This window comes from Aedes aegypti, chromosome 3, assembly GCF_002204515.2.
Source record: "Aedes aegypti strain LVP_AGWG chromosome 3, AaegL5.0 Primary Assembly, whole genome shotgun sequence".
In the NCBI taxonomy this organism is placed as follows: domain Eukaryota; kingdom Metazoa; phylum Arthropoda; class Insecta; order Diptera; family Culicidae; genus Aedes; species Aedes aegypti.
In genome coordinates, this window is record NC_035109.1 from 184,018,060 (window position 1) to 184,040,413 (window position 22,354).

At 37.5% G+C, this 22,354-nt stretch overlaps 1 protein-coding gene across 4 annotated transcripts in view; it reads right to left on the reverse strand.

The window, feature by feature from the left end:
• LOC5577336 (tight junction protein ZO-1) overlaps positions 1–22,354 on the reverse strand; it is a 253,064-nt gene that overhangs the window by 158,752 nt on the left and 71,958 nt on the right. For 2 of the 4 annotated variants that reach the window (XM_021851165.1, XM_021851164.1), the window contains exons 2-3: positions 18,742–19,285; positions 17,257–17,803 (exon numbers count right to left, since the gene is read on the reverse strand). In XM_021851165.1, coding sequence (XP_021706857.1) covers positions 17,257–17,803; positions 18,742–19,091 — 897 coding nt within the window. In that variant the 5' untranslated portion in view covers positions 19,092–19,285. Of the gene's footprint in view, positions 1–17,256; positions 17,804–18,741; positions 19,304–22,354 lie in introns of those variants that run through there. The other 2 variants (XM_021851166.1, XM_021851162.1) reach the window with 2 other exon arrangements.

Sequence of the window (22,354 nt, forward strand, 5' to 3'; positions counted from 1 at the left end):
GATACTCCTAAGGGAATTTCGACGGAAATTCCAAAGTTAATTCCGAAGGAAACTAAAAAAATCCAACGGAATTTCCGAAGCAAATTTCAGAAGAAATTCTGACGAAAATTGCGTAGAAAATTCCAAAGGAAATTCCGAAAAAAACCCAAGGGAATTCCGAAGAAAAATCCGTGGAAAATTCCAAAGGAATTTCCGAAAACTCCATAGGAAATTCCATTAAAAAAATTCAAAGCAAATTCCGAATGAAATTCAAAAAGGAATTTCTAAGGAAATTTCGAAGAAAAGATCACAGCTCCAAAAGAAATTCCAAAGGAAACTTCGATGGAAACTTTTGAAAATACAAAGGAAATCCCGAAAAAAAAAATTTAAAAAAAAATGAATAAAATTGCAAAAGAAATTCTGAAGCACATTCCAAAGGGCATTCCGACGACAATTCTGAAAAATATCCAGAGTATATTCAAAAGGGAATTTCTAAGGAAATTCCAAAGAAAATTCCAAAGCAAATCCCGAAGCAAATTGCAATGAAAAAAGGAAGTTAAAAGGAAATTTCGTAGAAAATTTCTAAGGAATTTTCTATGGAATATCCAAAGCAAATTTGTAAGGAAATTCTCAAGAAAACTCTGTGGAAATTCCAAAGAAAATTGTAAAGGAAATTTCTAAGAATATTCCGCAGTAAATTTCAAAGGTCCAAAAGAAATCCCAAATGAAATTCCAAAGAAAGCTCCAAAGAAAATTTCGAAGGAATTTCCAAAGTAAATTCCAATGCTTCGAAAGAAATTCCAAATAATATTTCGAATACAATTCTGAAGGAAGCTTCAAAGATAATAACACAGGAAATTCCGAAACAAACTCTAGAAGAAATTCGGAAGGAAACTCCAAAGCAAATTTCAAAGGAAACTCAAAAAGAAACTCCGAAGTAAATTTCGAAGAAAATTCCAATGAAAAGTTCAGAATGAAATTCCGGAGGACACTTCATAGGAAATTTCGAAGGAAATACCATAGAAAATTCAAAAGGGCACTTCTAAAGATACCGAAGAAAATTCCACAGGATATTCCGAAGCAAATTCAGGATAAATTTCCGATTTTGATAAAAATTCCGTAGAAAAAAAAGGAAATTTCGTAGAAAAGTCCAATAAAAAATTTTAAAAGGAATTTCGAAGGAAATTCCGATTAAAATTCCAAAGCAAACTCCAAAGAAAATTCCGTCGAAAGCTCCATCGAAAAAATCCATATGAAATTCCGACGAAATTTCTAGAAGGAACTTTGTTACATCTTTGAAGAATAAACGAGAACTGATTGTCAAAACTTGAATTACCTACGTTGTCACAACCGAATCGCGTGTACTATAGCAAGCAGAAGGCAACGTACTTTTGTTTCGGGAATGAAGGAGCCGAAGGCTGAAAATCTCTTTTGCAAATATAAACTAAACACTTTTGTTGCCCTTCATCGTCGCCCATCAAGCTATTGTCATAATTTGTATACGTCAAAAATTATTTCATTCCTTTTTTATCTGTATTTTGATTATGGCAGTTACAGTTGTGCTTCACTGAATTCACTGATGATTGGAACGTTTTATTTTAACTATTCAAAAGAAACCCTTAATGAAAATAGCTTAACGAAGAGTTGCATGCCAATGAAGAATCATGATTCAAAACTATACAAACAAAGTTGATTTGTTAGATCTGTTGAGAATATTTTACAAATTAAATGATCACCCTTATGCAAAACTGAGGACAATAGCCCCAATGAAATATCACATATTATACATTAACAGTGGCCTACGATGACATAGGAGATGTTTAATTACTCTTGTATTTACTATTCCATTCAAATACTCAATTTTTTTTAAAGAATCACCGTAATTGAATATAAGTGAGCCTTCCCAATGAAATATCACGAATCTAATGAAGGAAATGCCCTACGATGATGAAAGAGGTGAGAAAATACTATTGTTTTTAATATCCCATTCAAATTATGATTTTTCGACAGAAAGGCCCACCGTAATGGAAAATAAGTGAACCACCCTAATAAAATACCACATATCAAATGTAGAAAATGGCTGACGATAATGTGAGAGATGTTCCAATACTATTGTCTTCAATATTCAATTAAAATTCTATTTTTATTTTTTTTTATTTTTTAACAAAAAGGACCACCCTAATGGAAAGTAAATGAACCACCCTAATGAAATATCACATATCATATGCTTTCAGTGGCCAACAATCATATAGGATATGTTTCAATACTATTGCCTTGAATTTCTCAGCAATTGAATTCAAATCGTTCATTTCAAATTCAATTCTCTCCCCCAACTCAAAAATTTACTAAGTCCCAAAAGGTCGATTTTTTCAAAAAAAAATGTTTCCAAATAACACCAGATCTCGACGTTTCATGCATTTCTAAGACATCTGGCATCAAAAAAAAATTTCGATTTCGGAAATTTCATGTACCCCCCCCTTTGGAGATTTTTCATGGGTCAAAAAAGCCAAACTTTGACCGCTTTGGGGGTCCACTTAATGAAGTCCGATTGAGCTCAAATTTTGCAAGGAGACAAAACTTTTGAGCCCTACCTTTTTTTGAAATTCGATGGCAAAATTTTTCCCATACATTCCATTGGCACCCTACTGGGCATACACTGTTAAAAATAATGAAGATTACACGTCATGTAAACTTCATTTATGTGATGTAAACATGACTTCATGTAAATTTAGGTTTGAAATCATGTAAAAATGTATTATATATCATATAGCCACTCAGGATCCTGCTGGATTACATGACATATAATTGAAGTTTACATGACATATCATGTAAATATCCAAGATATTCCACGCTCCAATTATGTGCATTATATGTCTCAGAAATTTACACGAAATATGTAGAATTTCCATAGGACATTGCCTACCTGTAGGCGCATTCTGCGAGTCAAGTTGTTTTAAATGTTCAAATAACTCAAAAAATAAATAACTTGTAAGAGTTTTGCCTTCATATTTGGTTTTAGAGGTCATGATTTTAGTAAGTACTGACATTTTCAATAATACTGATCATGGGTGATCAATGTTACCCCATATTAGCTAAATAAAAAAATCGCACAACACATTTTAAACATGCTTAAAACTTTCAAGAAACAAAATGCAGTATAAAGTCACGAGCAATGGATGTCAGTACTTGTTTTAAACAAATAAAACTTGCAAAATTTGCATTTTCAAATGAAACTTTATATAAATATTCGAAAAAACTAGTCATTGTTACCCCGGATTACGGAATGCTGATACCTGTTCACTGGATTTATTGCAAAACTAATTGATTTTTATTACTTTTCAATCAATTTCAGACCACTTTGCCTAAGAAGCTCGAAGATATAATCATAAATTAGACGAAGATACTGCATTCGTCTAGGATTTTCAGGTACAGTTGAAAGATAACCTTATGATAAGGTCTCTGAAGGAGTCTACCAAGAATCTTCAAGGTCACAAAGGAGATCTTCATAACCCCATAATGGCCCATCTCAGGATTCAATCTTGTGTTTCTATTATACCACCTCAAATTATGTAAAACATTCATTATGATTAAAAAAGAGTTTTAAAGTTCCAAAAATCGCTAAATGATGAAGGATTTTGCTAAAGTAGTATGGAAGGATCTAGAATCAACTGAGAGTTATAGATCAAACCCGATTTTTTGAACCACCCTAATGGAGTATCATCGTGCTGCCACCCGAATGAAACTAATGTAGCAAAAACAAAAAAAATATTTGCAAATACTTATAAAACAAGATCATGCTCAGATCAAAATCCGAAGAATAAGAAAACAACGGAAGCTTTGAATTAAAGCTGTCGATTAATGTGATTGAATGTGCTGAAAACCTTTCAGTGTCGGTATAAATAAGCAGAAGCATAAGCATACATTGTTAACCGTACAATTTGTAGTTGCTACTCCGTGATTGACCGGGATAGTCAAAATTGCACAGGAAACCAACAGAAGTAGTAGTAGCTTGGGAGTAGCAGACATCTTCAGTGTACAATTCCGAGGACTCCAAACTTCTTAATGTCAATAACGGCGCCGGCCACGACCTTACGGTCATCGGGGGAAGGGAAGGAATGTGAGAGTGACGTCCATTGCTACTAGAGACCGAGATCACCTCTCCACATCTCCACACTTACAGTGACGAATCATCCTTAGGCCGGAACAAATTTGAAATTTTACTTATGTCTATGTCTAAGTTTATATGAAAATTACTACGGATAAAGTTAAGTCTATGTATATATGGAAATTACTACGGATAAATTTTGAGATAGGTTCTAAACACGCTAGTACTGTAATATAAGTACACACTTATTATCTCATAGTGAAAACTCATTCTTCAAACCATAATAAAGAAATTTGCTGAAGAGAGAAATGCAATCCGACGGATAACAGGGGAGATATTCATGAAATTGTTTGCTATTATTTAGCTTAATATGGGATCAAAGCCCTGCCAATATGTACAAAAATCTCAAACAAAATAAGCTCAAAATGGATTTGCTTCTTCAGCAACATCCTTTATTAAAGTTTGAAGAATGAGTTTTCAATATGGGATGATAAGTTTCTACTACTACTTTTAGCGTGTTTGGAACATTTCTCAAAATTTCTTCATAGTAATTTCCATATAAACCTACATTTTCTTTGGGCCATCTTTAAATCACCACCTAGAAAGCTGAAAATTTCACAGAACGCTATTTTTATGGTAAGGATGGTAAGGAGCATATGGGAGATTGTATTTTCAAACATTTTTGAAATTTGAATCGCCCTTATATTACATACATGTGCAACATTTTCGTAGTCTTCTACAAAAGTGCAACATTTTCGTAGTCTTCTTGACGTTGTTAATAGCTTGAGTACAATTTGAAAGCGGTTTTATAAAAAATGTTATGCAATCGACGTTAAGAACAATAAAAAAAAGTCGTGTTTATTATTCAAACATTTTGATTTGGAGGATATATGTGGCAAAACATGGTTTTTCATCATAAGAGAATAAAAAGCGATGAATTTCCCTGAATTTTCATTTTATTATTTTTTGTCCCCCCTTCGACACATTTCGATGGAAAGTGACAAAAGAAGATTTTAAGATTTGTTCCGGCCTTATTTTGTTAAACGATTAAATATACGTAAAATTGCCACAATAAAAAGTTGTGTTATCAATAAGCATGAAACGAACTCATGAATTATGAACTTTCCATCCTTGGCTAAAGCGACAATCTCGACTGGGTTGAAGTACAAGTGAGTGTAAAAATTCTATTCACAGTTTAGAAAAGAAATTTTCCTTTCAATCCATTCCTATTCTAAAATTAGACCGTGTACATCCGATAATTTAATGGAATCCGTACTACATTCAATTGGAATGAACTCAACTTGGTCAAATGAAAATCCTCAATCTGTCCAGGGAAGACTACAGCATTGCTCCAAAAATAAGTATCCTCCATATAATGTCGTTTTGCCTAGCGTTCTGCACTTTATTTATCTGCAACTACCGAAACATCCATTTTAAAATCTCTTGCATACTTCTCCTCAAAACTAAAATTCAATAAAAAATTTAACGGGAGCTCAAGCGGAGGAAAAAATTTCCGCAATCACAGCACACTTCGATCTCCCTTTTAGTGTCGGTATAAATAGGTCTAAAGTGATTGTATAAAATTGTGTCTTTAATTTACATACCTAAATTATTTCACCAACCTCAGTAAAACGTTTCGCCGAGAACCCAACAATTCGAGAATTCAATGCCGAAACACGGTACATATTTTACCGAGATTTCGGCAATCCAATTTTTTGCCGAGATCTAAGTGAACAGTACAGTGATTCGGTAAACGCTTACCGAGAATCGCCAGATTATTACCGAGATATCAGCTGTTGGGTTCTCGGCGATTCCGTTTAAGTGTGTAAGACTGTCTGTATCAATGAATAGAAATTGAAATCAATTTTCCATAATAACAAACATATAGCGTTAGCGTTTCATTAATGTTTGGGAATTTGATGATGAAATTGATCAAAAACTAATCTAGAATAGTTGCACTAAATTCTAATGATGTAGGTTGCAGAACGTTTCCTGTTGAAGCGTATATTTTGCGCACCACTTTCACAGCTCCCTAGCGGCGATTGCGCCTAGATCGCAAAAATGTAGAAAATGTAGAAACACCGTAAAATATATGTGTCCATACACGTTGTTGATATGTTTTTGTTTATCCATAACATGCAACGCAATTCGGCGATTACGTTGTGAAGTGGGTATCTGCTGGAAAATGCGTACACACAAAGTGAGTGAGGAAAGAACGCATCGATGCAAGACCGCTTCAGAACTGGGCAGATTTGTATCGCCAATAGAATCCCCCAAATCGGCCTACCATTCATAGAGCGGCATTGAAGGCAATCATACTAGGCATGGGTGTCCAATTTACATTATGTTTTTAAAACTTTCATTCGAAAAGCATTCCATTTTTTCCAATTAAAAGAAGAAATTAATAATTGGACTCCTGCTCGGAATACGCCAAACTGTACATTGGCATTGTTTCACAGGGGTTCAGAAGTTTTAATGTAAAATGTATTGTTTTTGTTGTGGAAAGTATTATAAGACATTTATGCTCAGAACAAGAACATACAAATTATGGTTGCCGATTGTGTTGGGCCGGTGTGCCTATAATCACATTATCGGACCCACATCCATCGGCATGCGCACTTCAAATGTTTTCCTTCCACCCTATCATAGTAAACTCATTGGTCTCACATTCTGGACGCGTCGTGGGGAGGTTATAAGGTCTCTTCAATCCAGAGCGTCAAGTTCAGCGGATTTATTATTTCATTCAGTAATATACAGTATCGTAAACCGGGGGCAAATTTATTGCTATTATACAACTTTTGATTGTATTGTCCTAACTATGTATTGAAAGGACTGACCTTTTCAACATTTTTTCTAAGCTGTAAGTTAAAAAAAAGTAAAATAGCTTATAATCAATATTCGACATTTATGAACTAAAACACTTTTAATGTCTGAAATAACAATATATTTAGCATCCTTGAATGGAATTTCTATTTTGTTTCATTCTGATCAAATTCGTCCCACTAATCGATTTGACATCGGATTTCGATACAAAACTTTTGCGTCGGTTTGGAACAACCGTGGCTAAAAAATGCTGTCGCCAAGTTAGCAATCCTCCCGTCTACAAATGAAGTGGTGTAAATGTTCCGCCTTGCGATAGCAAGACCGCTGGATGGAGTCGTGCCAAAACGGAATCTTGCCCATGCCAAGGTGTAAAAGGACATTGTATCACGGTTGAATGTCCTCTCTGGTCGGTGCGGTGCCGTGGTTTGAATGTATTTAGGTTACACAGCTCACAATGAAGAAGGAAGTAAACAATTTTTTTTGCTATGTGCATACAGAGTCCTGTTGGGCAACGTTTCCGACTGGCCTGGTATTCGTTGAAGCTACACACGAGAGAAGCGATACCTATCTGCACCATGGCAATTAATTTGTCGTTCACCGATGATGCATGAATATTTGAAAATATGGCTGAAAATGAAGCCTGTAATCGTTATATGCTTGTGCCTATATGTTTTTTTTAGCGTAATTTCTCTACTGGGACAGAGACAGCTTTTGTTCTTGCTTATTGTTCTACCAGCATATAGCATTACCACAGTTATGATTGATAGCTGTCTTGGTCAATTGATCTATTTTTGACATTTTCATATCAAACTCGAAAACGCGCTAGAAAGTCGAGAAGGTTTGCAGCACAGAACAGATAGGAAAGATGACAGCAAAAACAGCTGCCAAAATAAACGCGAACACTAGCGCACCTGGTGGCGGCGGGCAAGCTTTTTTACACAGTAAATTTTTCGAAAAATGTACAGAATTAGACAAGAAAACTCGTCTAAATCTTTTTTAGGATTTCTACTCCAAGGTTGTTGCAAAACGAAGGTAATCTCCAGAGGGATTTTGAGGGTAACGAAAAATGGTTTTGCACTTTCTCTCTGTTTTAGTAATCAGATTCTACAATAGTTTTTTATATTGAATTCGAATATGAATGGTAAATGTTCATTAAAAATAGATTTTTTAGTTGTTTTGTATTATTTTTCATATCCTCATAGAGAAAGCGTAAGAATGAACCCACGCCATTTGTGTTCAAATATTTAAGAAATTTTTCATTTCTAATGACTTTAATGACCTGAATATAACTGATGACCGGAAATTTAATTTACATTACTGGGCAGAATTAAGCACGCATTGACCGTTTTTCGGTGGCTGCGATGCTAACGCGTACTTTATTCTGTGCAGTACTGTATGTAAGAAAATGATACTTTGCCTCGGACACATTTTGAGGTTTCATCAGCTTGCTGGTTTTTTGAACTAGGTTCATGGTCATCCATGATAAATTTAGTTACTTGGGTCAGAGAGAGATCGCAAAAATGTAGAAAATGTAGAAACACCGTAAAATATATGTGTCCATACACGTTGTTGATATGTTTTTGTTTATCCATAACATGCAACGCAATTCGGCGATTACGTTGTGAAGTGGGTATCTGCTGGAAAATGCGTACACACAAAGTGAGTGAGGAAAGAACGCATCGATGCAAGACCGCTTCAGAACTGGGCAGATTTGTATCGCCAATAGAATCCCCCAAATCGGCCTACCATTCATAGAGCGGCATTGAAGGCAATCATACTAGGCATGGGTGTCCAATTTACATTATGTTTTTAAAACTTTCATTCGAAAAGCATTCCATTTTTTCCAATTAAAAGAAGAAATTAATAATTGGACTCCTGCTCGGAATACGCCAAACTGTACATTGGCATTGTTTCACAGGGGTTCAGAAGTTTTAATGTAAAATGTATTGTTTTTGTTGTGGAAAGTATTATAAGACATTTATGCTCAGAACAAGAACATACAAATTATGGTTGCCGATTGTGTTGGGCCGGTGTGCCTATAATCACATTATCGGACCCACATCCATCGGCATGCGCACTTCAAATGTTTTCCTTCCACCCTATCATAGTAAACTCATTGGTCTCACATTCTGGACGCGTCGTGGGGAGGTTATAAGGTCTCTTCAATCCAGAGCGTCATGGTCATCCATGATAAATTTAGTTACTTGGGTCAGAGAGAGAGAGGAGACTGCTAGCTTAGATTGCGAGCCCCCAAAAGTCAAGGGTATCTGTCACCTATTGTTACCGAAAAAACGCACATTTGAAGGGCAGAGCGTAAAATACCGTAAAAATTTAATAAATTTGATTGAAAATGATTTAAATTTTTAGATGTTTTTCAATGATTTCACATTTTAAAAAGTTGAATATCTAAATATAGTTGTGTGTTGGCGAACTGCTATTGATTTTTTTATATTCATATCCTTTTTCATAGTGAACAACAGGAAGTGAATATGGTTTTGACCAAAACAAGTTCTTCTGAGCGTTGTGCACAACCCAAGAATTAAAGAAAGAAGGCAAGAAAACATACCAAATGTCAATGAGCTGTCTGCTCTCTCTCTCAGATTTAGTTAAAAGATATGGTACTTTTGGTGAAAAATGATGGAATTAGATTTAAAATTTTGATACCATACGAACAATAATGATTCTATAAATAATAAAAAAAAGTCAAAAGGAGTTTTTTTTAGAGTTTGCAACTATTATGATCAATCGTAGATCATATTTCAGTAAAAAAAAACCTTGATATAGTCATTAATCATCATCTTAAGTCACGTTGGTATTATTTTAACTCATGAATCAATATTAATTTAGTTGACCAATAATAGCATTTCTTACAATGTGCACTTATGAAGTCAAGTATCGGGATTACGTCGGATCAGGTTGCTGTCTACACCGCGCTTATTCGTCGTTTCACGCTACAAGTGGCCGATTTCTTCACCCCAGTTTTACTAAACGTGGCTTACGGCTTAAGCGAAAGTAAAGAAATCGGCCCTAAGACACCTAATCGATCCGACTTATTCCCACACTTTGATTCGACATCCCGTACTACGATCCACACTATTTAAGATCGGGGAGATATATGACAAAAATTAGTATAAATCCCATTGGAAAAATAAACAACAACTTATAAATTCACTCGTTTTTCGGATTTTGTAGAACTCGACACTGGTGGAATACCGGAATTTCTAATATTTTCTCTTCCCTGGCTATGAACCAGACGTCAGTCATTTACTCTGGATAGCGGATCTAATGCGCCATATCGAGTGCTTAGTTTGAGGATTTGGAGAAAAATCTTGTTTATGCATTCCAAACTAGTGGTGCTGTAGCAAAGAAGATTTGAATTAATTTATTTCAACGAAAAGAAAGAGCATTAAACCACGTCAAATTAATAAACCTTGTACTCGTCTAAAAGTTTCCACATCAAACTGACAGCTGTTTTTGCTGCTTCTCTTACATCATAGCAAACCTTTGGTAAAAATAATAAACAAAACAAATAATATGTTGGTTTGGGGGCACGAGTTTGTGTTTGAACAGAAAAATCAAACTCGTTAAGCAAATATAGTATTTGCGGCACACTTTGCATGAAGGGAAACTTTTTTTCGACATCTTTTTCTTTACAGGATGGAAGAAAATTGATATTAGAGATTTTTTTGTAATTTGAATAACAAATTCATTCCCCGTGAAGCAAGGGGACGGGGGGAACTTGAAAATGGTTGGTTCAGGTCGACAACTCCGGTCGCCCATAAAGGATGTTACCACTTACCACACAATTTTTTACACATTTCCAAAGAAAATTTAAACCCAAAAGGATGCTAAAGTCAATATTCAGCGGAAAATCGTTCATGTTTGCCTATCGGAGCCTATCAGGTTTTTATAGGCATATATTTTGATTTATTTAGGGAAGATGAACCAGTATTCGCCACCCCGAATTATATACCGTTGTACGAAACATATAGGCAAAAACCGTAGCGTGTTAGTCAAATCGTTTTACAATTATAGGAAAGATTCTTAGAAATCTCGAACTTTTCTCAGAAAATAATAGAAACAAAATCCTCATAATATTTGCTTCTTTGCATCATAGTGTTCCTGGATACATCACCATCAATAAGAAAACTACGTAAATGGCGTATTCAAAAAAAAATCTGACCAGAACTTATATTTTTCAGTTTTCCTTCTAAACATGAATTGGAAGCTTTCGTTCACTGTTTGAACAGTGATCAAGGGTCTTTTGATTTATTTATAAAACATGTTTTTCCTTAGGGTGGCGAATACTAGTACACCTACCCTACCTACTTGACTGCAAGGCTTACTGTGCCGGCGAATCAACAAAGTTGACATAACGTCAAACAACTTATACGAGCGAAGGAGTTCTTTTTAGACGAGACTAACGTCAATATTCTGTACAGTAAATTCCAATTAGGTAAACATTGTTTTATTCGCCTACTCTGCTACATACTTTCTCGTATTCTAGAAGAAATCTGCTTATTGTTCTAGGATGGCTATCTGTTCTGTGTTTGCAGCTCAAAAAGATCCTCGCCATATCGGTAAACGCGCACCTATTCTGCAAGACATTGCAGACTTTATGGGTTCAAATGCCGCTGAATAAGGATCTTTTTTGAGTTTGGCATTTTCTCGTCTTCTCAGATTATAAAGTACATATCTTCGTCTTTGCCCCACATTATACAGTTTAGGTTAGCATGGACGGAAGTCCAGATAAATAAACAAATTCTCTGGGTTTCTGCGTTGGTAAGTTGTCCAGAAAGTGATGGTGTTCACAAAAAGCTCGGATGAACTCTTGTAAAAACCACACAATCCCAAAAGAAACTCTGTCAAGGTGCATTGTACTGCTTAAAGCATCCTGGCCCAATAGCAAGAGTGCCAATCGGCATTTTAGAATTGATGCCAGTTGGATCCTGATTTTAGGTCAGGCCACAAACGAACAAGGCATGGAGCCCCGAGTACCAGTACTTCAAGCACAGTGGGGCCAATGTTAGTACTGCACCAATTATGTATACTGGTAGTACACGATCAAGTAAAAGTGACGGTACATCTACTGGATAACAGGCGCTAAAGGGCTGACATTCTACTCCCTTAGTAGGGTAGAGTGTCTATGGCCTAAAACGGCGAGTAGGGTACCTGGCCAAATGAGCTAAAGTAGGCTCAGATTTCAGATTTGCGTCGATCCGGCTCTGATCATAGCACCCCATGAAGGACTATGCCAACCCTAGCATGGCCTCCCTGTTTGTATAGATAACCATGAGATCACAAACACGACTATCCCGGCGAGGATGAGTAGTGGCTATTACGGAGACCCATAATTGATGAATTAGAAAACCAAACACCTCATGGAAGGTGAAAAGGTGGATTCTAGGCCCACCAGTAACACAGCGTAACAAAAATGACATTTTTGCGTGTATCAAGGATCAAATTATGTGTCTCTAGTAGATTTTGGGCTGCTGAATCTAATGCCGTTCTCAGAAATGCTCCAGCACGTCACAATTTTTAGCTACAGGTCGCCAAAGTTGCATTAAACACTGGTTTTATTGATGTTTACATAAAAATTAAACAATGATTTATCAAATTTTTTTGGGATCTAATCCACCAAGCATGCAAAATAGCACTTAAACTTTCATTTCAGATATAATTTGGTTGAAATTACACGGTTTAATTTAGATTAAATCTATTTTTTCAACATGCTTACAGTCTCCATACAAAATTATTCGTTTCTCTTATATGGCAAAATACAATACTTTTCTAAACCAACAAAAAATAACTTTTTGACATCGGAAGTATTATGAATATTGTTTATAAATATTGTTATACACATGAAGTTTAAGTTCTGAGACAAACTAAGCAAATAAATTGCCATACAAGCTGGAAAACTTGCATGCAAGTTGGCTGAAATAGTCAAATTTAGCATTTTCAACAGCTAATATCTCATAAACTAGACGTGCTATGATATTTCTGAAAATGGCAATGGATTCAGCAATCCTTAATTAAGTTAATAGTGGTATTTTGGTACTTGAGACAAAACCGTGTTCCGCAGTGTAATCGGTTGAAATTCCTGCCAAGAAAGGAAGGGAACGGCTCCAACTTCAGTGGGAATAATGTGGGTTAAAGCCTACACACATAGACGACGGCATGCTTGGGCCACTCCAGTGCAGCAGGTAAAGTAGTTGATAGCCCGGGACTAATCGAGTAGAGTACCTCCCGAAAATGCAGATACGCGAAAATTCTACAAGAAGTTTAACGCATCCCGAAAAGGCTTCTTGACGCGAGCCGAAATGTGTAGGATTAAGGATGTAAGCATCTTGACAGATAGATGTGAGGTGATCGAAAGGTGCAAGCAGCACTACGATGAACGCCTGAATAGCACGGAGAACACAGGCGCAGAGGGCCACGACATCGAAGGAAATGACTACGTCAGCACGGCGGATGAAGGAAACCAACCTGTTTCCACATTAAGGGAAGTTAAGGATGCCATCAACCAGCTCAAGAACAAAAAAGCTGCTGGTAAGGATGGTATTGAGCTGAGCTCATCAAAATGGGCCCGGAGAGGTTGGCCGCCTGTCTGGACTGGCTGATTGTGAGAATCTGGGAAACGTAACAGCTCTAGGAGGAGTGGTAGCAAGGGGTCATATGCCCCATCTACAAGAAGGGCGACAAACTGAAATGTGAAAACTATCGTGCAATCGCTATACTGAATGCCGCCTACAAAGTGCTATCCCAGATTCTCTTCCGTCGTCTATCACCAATAGCAAATTAGTTTGTGGGAATTTATCAAGCTGGTTTCATCAACGGCCACTCGACGACAAACCAAATCTTCATTGTACGGCAAATCCTCCAGAAATGCCGTGAATATCAAGTCCCAACGCATCACCTGTTCATCGATTTTGAAGCGGCCTATGATAGCATCGATCGCTAAGGGCTATGGAAAATTATGGACGAGAACAGCTTTTCCGGGAAGCTCACGAGACTGATAAGAGCGGCGATGGAGGGTGTGCAAAATTGTGTGAAGGTTTCAGGCGAACACTCCTGTTCGTTTGGATCCCGCCGGGGACTACGACAAGGTGATGGAAGGTGTTATACGGAGAGCCGGGCTCAACAGCCGGAGTACGATATTTACGAGATCCAGTCAATTTGTTTGCTTCGTGGATGATATGGACATTGTCGGCTGAACTTGAAAAGGTGGCAGCAAAAGTTGGACTGGTGGTGAATGCGTCCAAGATAAAGTACATGCTAGCTGGTGGGGCCGAGCACAACAGGGCTCGCCTAGTTAGCAGTTTTACGATAGACGGGGATTCGTTCGAGGTGGTCGACGAGTTCGTCTACCCAGACAACCAAAATGTACGCATAACGGAATCACCTGGAGGCTTTGTATGTGCAAAATTTCACTTATAAGATGTCGCGAAAAGGCCTTCTACGTACAAAAGTGGAGGCGATATGCGTGCATATATTATGTGATGATTAACCCCTCTACCGGCAGCTTCTTTTTTTACCGCAAGAAAAAAAATTCAAATCGCGATAACTTTTTTGTTTCTCGGTATTTTTTCACCATTTTTTCACAAGTTCTCAAAAAACTTTTCTAGTTTGAGGATCCGTGTCGATATTGATGATTGGTGATCTGGTTTTAAAGATATTCCAATGTTCCTTGGGGGACCGACATTTTCCATACAAAATGTCTTAGGCGGCCATTTTGTTTTACGTCAACTTATCGAAAAAGTAAAATGTGGGCTATACAATGCTATGTAATAAGGAGCTACTCTGAAAAAATCATATAAATTGGTTAGGAATTCTTAGAGATATCTGAAAATTACGATATGAGGTTTTTTGAAGTTTTCAAGATCTTTATTTGGTCAGCTTGGTACCAGCAACATAAATGCTCATTACTCAAAGACGGCTACTCCAAATTGCTTCATATTTTCACAACATACTCTCATTAATGTATTGTTCCAAAGAGTGAACATCTGAATACGTTAAAAAATCTGTAGCCTAAGATATATACGTGGGTTATGATTAAGCGTCGATCCCCCAAGGAATTTCGGAATATCTCTGGATCCAGATGACCAATGATCAATATCGACACGGTTCCTCAAACTAGAAGAGTTTTTTGAGAACTTGTGAAAAAATGGTGCAAAAATACCGAGAAACAAAAAAGTTATCGCGATTTGAATTTTTTTCCTGCGGTAAAAAATGAAGCTGCCGGTAGAGGGGTTAATAACATGCTAACCTGTTATCTTTTGCGACTTAACTTATGATAACAAATGTTGATTTGACAGCTGCTACGAATTGATTCGACTTACTTTGTACGAGTGTACGGGACGAAACAAAATGTACAAATGAACTCAGAAAAAAAGTGTTTTATGCGAGGAAACTCATCAATTTGACGAGTGTATCCACGGTGTTTTGCGGGTTTGATGTAATTAGTATGAATAAACGAGTTATAATGTGAACTTTCATGCGATTTCTGGTTGTCTGGGTACCTTGGATCCTTGCGTTAGCCGTGAAATACGGAGGGGCATCATCAGTGGAACTCTGCTGTAATTGTCAGCAAACGCAAGCTCCTGGCAAGCGTGACGCTATCCATACTAAGGTATGGAGGAGCAATCTGGTAAAAAGCTCTTAGAACAGACAGAAACCTAAATGGTATCTTAAGAGGCCGTGTGAATCATAGCCAGAATGACGCCCATCAGGCTCATCATCAAGGAAGATGTTAAATGCTTCAATCAAAGGGGTACCAGAGGAGTCCGCGACACGTGTAAAGAGGAAACACTCAGAAGCTGGCAGAAGCAGGAATGCGATAACTCCACTAAGGGTAGATAGACCCATCGGGTAATACCAAATGTGTCAGATTGGTATGAAAGAAACAATGGGGAAGTGAACTTCCACCTGACGCAGTTTCTGTCAGGACATGGTTGCTATAGACAGTACCTGCATAGGTTCGGGCACTCAGAATCTCCTGCGTGCTCCAATTGTGCTGATGTGGAGGAAACAGCGGAGCATGTCGTGTTCGATTGCCTCCGCTTCATTGTTGTGAGAGGTCGCATGCTCGCTACATGCGAAGGGGACACGTCCCCCGCCAATATAATCCAGAGAATGTGTGCGGATGTCGAGTGCTGGAGTAACTACGTCTGTCACTCACATTATGCTGGAATTGCAGCACCTATGGCGTGCCGACTAGAGATGGTCGGGTCTCGGGTTTTCAAACCCGAAACCCGACCCGAACCCGAACCCGACGGGTTCGGGTCGGGTTCGGGTTCGAAAATTTAAAATTTTTCGGGTTCGGGTTCGGGTCGGGTTCGAAGGCTACAAAATTATCGGGTACGGGTCGGGTTCGGGCTTGAAAACAATCGGGTTGAATCGGGTTTGGGTCGGGTTTGGTGAGAATTACAAACAGAGTAGCATCCTGAAAGCTTCCCTATGCATCAGAAACGTTGAATTTATCATCTTTCCAAGCTCGGGTTTTATTCGGGTTTTTCTAACAAAAAAATTTCGGGTTTCGGGTCGGGTTCGGGTTTGAACAACGAAATATTTTCGGGTTCGGGTCGGGTCCGGGTTTGCCTTTCGATTATTGTCTCGGGTTCGGGTCGGGTCCGGGTTTGAAGAAATAAAATAAGTCGGGTACGGGTCGGGTTCGGGTTTGAAAAATTAGAAACCCGACCATCTCTAGTGCCGACCAAGAGCCAGCTGCAGAGGATTAGCCCTGCCGAGGCTGGTAACCTGTAACATTGTCTAAGTCGGCTAAGAGAAGCAGTTTGCCTAGGCTACTTCTAATACATGTGTTAAGTTCATGTTACATGCACTGGCCTCAACCCAAAGAAATACCGTTAGGTGGTTCCGGGGAAAAAAGGGTCTGAGACTAAGGGTAATGTCTGGGTCATTACACCACATAGATACAGAGCATAGGCCGGTTTTAGTGGGTTGTCGTCGGTGGTGCGGCTGAATTATCTTCTGCAGATTTACTCCTTGCTAAAAAAATGGTGCAGCATTCAGAGAGGCAAAATTAGCTCGCAAAAAGGGAATCCAGAGTCGGAAACAGGCATGCTTCAAAAGCCTGTGTTAGAATGCTAACATGAGTACGTGGGGTGACGCCTATTTTAGTAACCATTATATTATAAAAGCTGTTAATTTCGTCCAGTTAGTAACATACGTAAATCAGAGGATACATTTATCCAATTCGTTCGGAATGTATAAGCTGCGACCCAAATCGTCTTAATATAAAATCAACTTTTCTAATTTCTAATCACAATTGAAAAAGGTGCACATATACCGAAGATTATTCCCCCATATAGAAATCAAACAACAATACTCACAATGCGCTCATCCTCGACGACCTGATCGGCTAGCACTTCGATGGTTTCGTTCATCGAGTGGTAATTGCGTTGTTCCTTTTTGGATTTGCTGCGAATTATGCTGGAGTTTCGGTTTTTCACATTCACACCTTTGTCGTAGGAAAAATCACTGAAGGGAGGCGAGCTGAACCGTTTGGGATTGAGGTAGGAATACGGTGACGGCTGCGCCGACCTGGACGTTTTCTGAACCGGAGGGCTAGAATTGTCACATGATTGATTACCACCGGTGGCATTGTTAAAATTGCTATGAGATACACTGAACTTGCTTTCACTATAACGGTCGTAGTTGTTGGATTTGACACTACTGCTGTAATCACTAGAGCTGACGGTAGATACCGGGAGAGGCTTCGCCGGCAACTGAGGTATAGGAGGGGGTATTGGATGTGGAGGGACAGGGCTCGTACATGCCACTGATGAACGTCGGGATGAGCTGTTGTCGATTAATGTTGGCGTGGCCGAACCGCAATAGCTTGTAGATCTCCGGGAACGGTTGGAGTCGATGGTATCTCTGAAAACGTGGAAGAAAAATATTTGTCATTAAATGGGCAAATTTAAGCCTGTAGGTGAAATTATTAACGTATGGACAATTTAAATACGTTTTATATTAAGGGCTTCAAATTGCTTTATTTGTCAAAGAAAATATGAGAATTATTCGCACTGCATGGCATTTACATTGTGAGGGAAGGCTTTTCAAAAATGGGGGTGCCCTAATATTTTTTCATTAAGTTCTCTTTCCCGCATTGTATCGAGTACTTTCTTGTTAGTGTTTTATCCTTTGACCTTGTCGCTTGCTTTTGCGGGAATGAGTGATGGGATCAGGGTCAAACCTGTCATACACCGCTCAAGTAGTTAATAGGAAAAGTGTCGCGGATCGTTAAATATTAGTGTTTGATCCTTTGTTCGTCGTACAATGCATCTAATTCTTTCGAAGAGGTGCGCTTTGCGAAAAATGACCACGTGATTATTGAGCTGAAATCGAATTCAGGTTGACTTCTGCGTCCATGATTCCTCTCGTGGTGTAGAGGTAACGCGCCCTATCCAGTGAACAAGAAGTCGTGAGTTCGATTCTTACCGAGAAGACGTGTAACTTTTTCGCAAATTTCACATCAATTTGTCCATTTAATCCAATTGCAAATTATTCTAATGCCATATTGATTTAAAATGAAAATCTGCCATGTTTTTAAGTGTATAACATATTTGAAAAATGTCACAACTTCAAGTAAAAATATAGTAAACAAATTAAAAAAAATGTTTTTGTCAAAATACCTAAGAAGTAAGATTAACTCATAGTCTTTCGAATGTGCCATAAAGAGTTTCTATTTGACATTTTTGTAAGATACCCCTTTTACGGTATGTATTTAATCTAGAACGTATGGTAAGCAACAGATTTATAGTGGTAAAATTACAATTTTCCCAAGAAAACTCGACCAACTCTTAATCAATTACCTCTTTCGAAACTGCGGACTCCTAAAGAAGATCGGAGTCAGTGGCACAAAGTATCCGATCTGAGGCGGCCCATTATTGGGTGGATGATATGCCCCGATGGTAGCGGTCGGAGTGGGAATCGGCGTCTCGTCCCCGAACTCTTCCTCCTCGGTGGTAGCAGTGCTTGTCGTCACCCCACTACTGCTGTTCCACTTGTCATCCAGATCTTCGTCGTCATCTCCAACACATTCTGGCACCGTGTAGCACGGCATTCCACCGGAACTCGGCGGCAACTGCAACTGCATCTGCTGCATCTGATGGTGGTGAAATTGTTGCCGCTGCATAGCTGTTTGATACTCCGTCATCACCATCCGACTCCGACTCTAGATACAACACAAACATTCATTCACCACCGACGATGAAACGCGATCATCAGTTCTGGATGATTTTCTTCAAAACACTGAACACTGAACGGTTGTTTATATTCGTTATTTTATTTTCAAACCGCAAACGACACTACAAAGCATACATCACGTGACGAATGATTCCCACAGGTTGACGATCGCTGGTGTTGAAATAATATCGATGAAAATTTCCGTTTCGGGTCATTGGTAGGTTTAACTACTGTTTAAGTGAGCTATACTTCGTAAACACTTGACCCTTAAAGTGAAACACTTGAAATATCAAAACCATTCTACCTCTAGAGCACTAATCACCCGACTGCCGACTTGAGTTGAAATAATTGGCGTAGCCAGGTTTTCCATTACGGGGGAGGGGCGGTCGAGCGTCCAAATAACTTCACTGACGATTCCTCCAATAGTTTTTCGGAGTTTCCATCTATGGAAACCTCAAGAATTTGTCGAAGGATTCCTATACAGTTTTTTCCAGAAAATATTTTTATTTTTTCTTCCAGATACTTTGCAAACTTTAAGGAGTTCTTCCAAAAGCTATTCATTGTATGCAATCAAATTATTTGCTTTAAAAACACAAATCATGAGTCCTTAAGGTTAATAGAAAAAAAATTATCAGTAAAAAATACCTAATTTACTGATACTTTTTATGTTTTATATTCATATATTCCACTAAATATTTTTCCAAGAGTTCAACATCCTATTTCTCAAGGATACCATCATTTTTTCTAGAATCATTTCAAGATTTCTTCCTAGTTTCATCTACTTTTGTAATCCGAGGTGTGGTAGTAAGTAAGACCAAATAGAAACCGATCAACTGCTGGAATACACTCTTCGAAGTTGCTATTCCTTAATCATTCAAGATAATGATATTGCGCAGTGAATCACTCAGATGGAGTTTGGGTCTTGGCTATTTTTTTACCATCTTCAATGTTCAGTAACACTATCCTTAATATTTCTAGATTGGCAACGAGACCGGCCACGTCCGTTTGTCCATCGGGGAGAGGAAGGAATGTTAGTTGGAAAGCCGTTGTTATTAGAAAACCGGAAATGAGAAAGACTTTCCACTGCTGCCTTGGAAGTAGGAGTGTTTCGTTAGTGATGGATGGGAAATTCTACAGTAAGAAAACCATGATGTGATAAGCGGTTAAGTCGATTTATTCAATTCTAAAGATAGATTGAACTGATGATGCTTGATATCATTATCAAGGAAGACGAGGTAGAGATACAGAAAGATATTACTATTAGAAAGACACATATGAGAAAGCGACGGGCCTGGGATTGAACTCACGACCTCCTACCTGAAATTGATAGCAATTAGGCTACCAACCACATTACAAAACAGGACCAAACAGGAATCATTAGAAAACTAAACTGGACAACAGAAGTCAAGAAACCAAGTAATAATAAAAGAAAATAGGATTCAGGAGATGGATTTTTTCTGAAGAATAGTCTGGAGAATCCGACCAGACATTTCGATATGTACCATCACTATAAATGTACTCCTCGTATTTCCGTATAAAGATTTTCGAACAGTTCTTCAAAAATTCCATCAGCAATTAATTTATGTATTTGCTCCAAATTCCTACAGATATACTTTCGAAGATTCCTTCATGAGCTTATTGAGTGGATCTTTTACGGGATATCGAAGGAATTCCTACAAGAATTTTGTGCAAGTTACTTTCATAAATCAAACCATGTTTTTTAAAAGATAACCTCAAGTAGTATTCTACCAGGAATCTCTCCAAAGCTTTTTTCAGATATTAATCAAGAAAATCGGATAAAAAATCATCCAATTCAATTCATTCCAATCATCGATTTCCCAAGGATTTATTCCCAAATTATCGTTTACAATACAGTCGCCTCTCCACATCTCGATATCGAAGGGACCATCGAGATACGAAGAGATCGAGACAAAAAACACATTTTTAATGAACACTAGATTGAAAATCATTCCGTTACCAGGAAAACAATAAACAAGCAGGCGTCATCTCATGTTCTGAAATTGTTTTGATTCACTAAAATCTAGGTCTAAAGGTGTTTGATTATGAACATTGGAATGATGAAAATTTGGAACAAAAAATCAACAGGAGCACATCGAGATATGGAGATATCGAGATAAGCAGGATATAGAGATATGGAAAAAATGTATGCAGACTAAGGGGCCGAAGAAATCATCGACATAGGGAGAGATATCGAGATGTGGAGAGTCGATTGCATCTTTAATATTTCCAGAGTCGGAAAATAGCACAAAAAGAAAATTGATTTTCAGAGTTTCTATTGGAAATTTTACTTTGGAAATCATTGCCAACTATACCCGAGCAAAGCTTGAGATCATATTGAAAACTAATTTTGATGTTGTGATGTCATAGATTTTGATAACTCAGTTTGTTGTCATTTTGGTCGTTTTAACGGTTAAAATATCAAAACTGAGAGCAGAAAAATATTCCCATGAAATCAAATTGATAACTATTTTTGCTGTCAGTGAAAGCAAATTGAAAACTGTTTGTGCTATCATGGACAGCAAATTGAGAACTCACTGAGATATACATGTTTTCGTTTGATAAAGAAAAGAGTCTGCGTCAAAATGGTTGCTTTATTTTTATATTCTCATATCGTTTATACATGTAACTGGAATAAATTTATAATTTATTAAAATTATAACTTTAATAAAAAATTAAAATGATAGCAGAACAAAAACAAATTATGACATCGAATAAATCAATGATAAACTGATATCAAATTATGATATCAACTTGATGCTGAAAACAAGATATGTTTTCGACTTGCTTTCATTTTGATGTTGGACTTTGCTCGGGTAATAAACGAATATCAGAAAAATATGATTATTTTTACACTTATTTTTACACTCATTTTTTCACAAATTTCAAATGTCATTTGAATTGAAATTCACTTGAAACTTATTTCAGCAATTTCAGAAACAAGAAGTGATTTAATATGTAACATTATCGAATCTACATGAGATTTGAAAAGCAGGAAGTGAACCAAAAGTATCGATACACTCGTAGCCGCAGCTGAGTGAAAACTGATTCAGTTTGTAGTAATGAATCCGTTAATTATTTCGATAGCTATCGATTATCGTTACTCGTTATTTGCAGAGATATGTCGAAAAATTGCCTTGATGATAAAAAATAATTAAAGAAATGGATTTGTTGATAATGAGCGGTTCCATTTGAATTCGAATGTCGGTTTACTTTTGAATT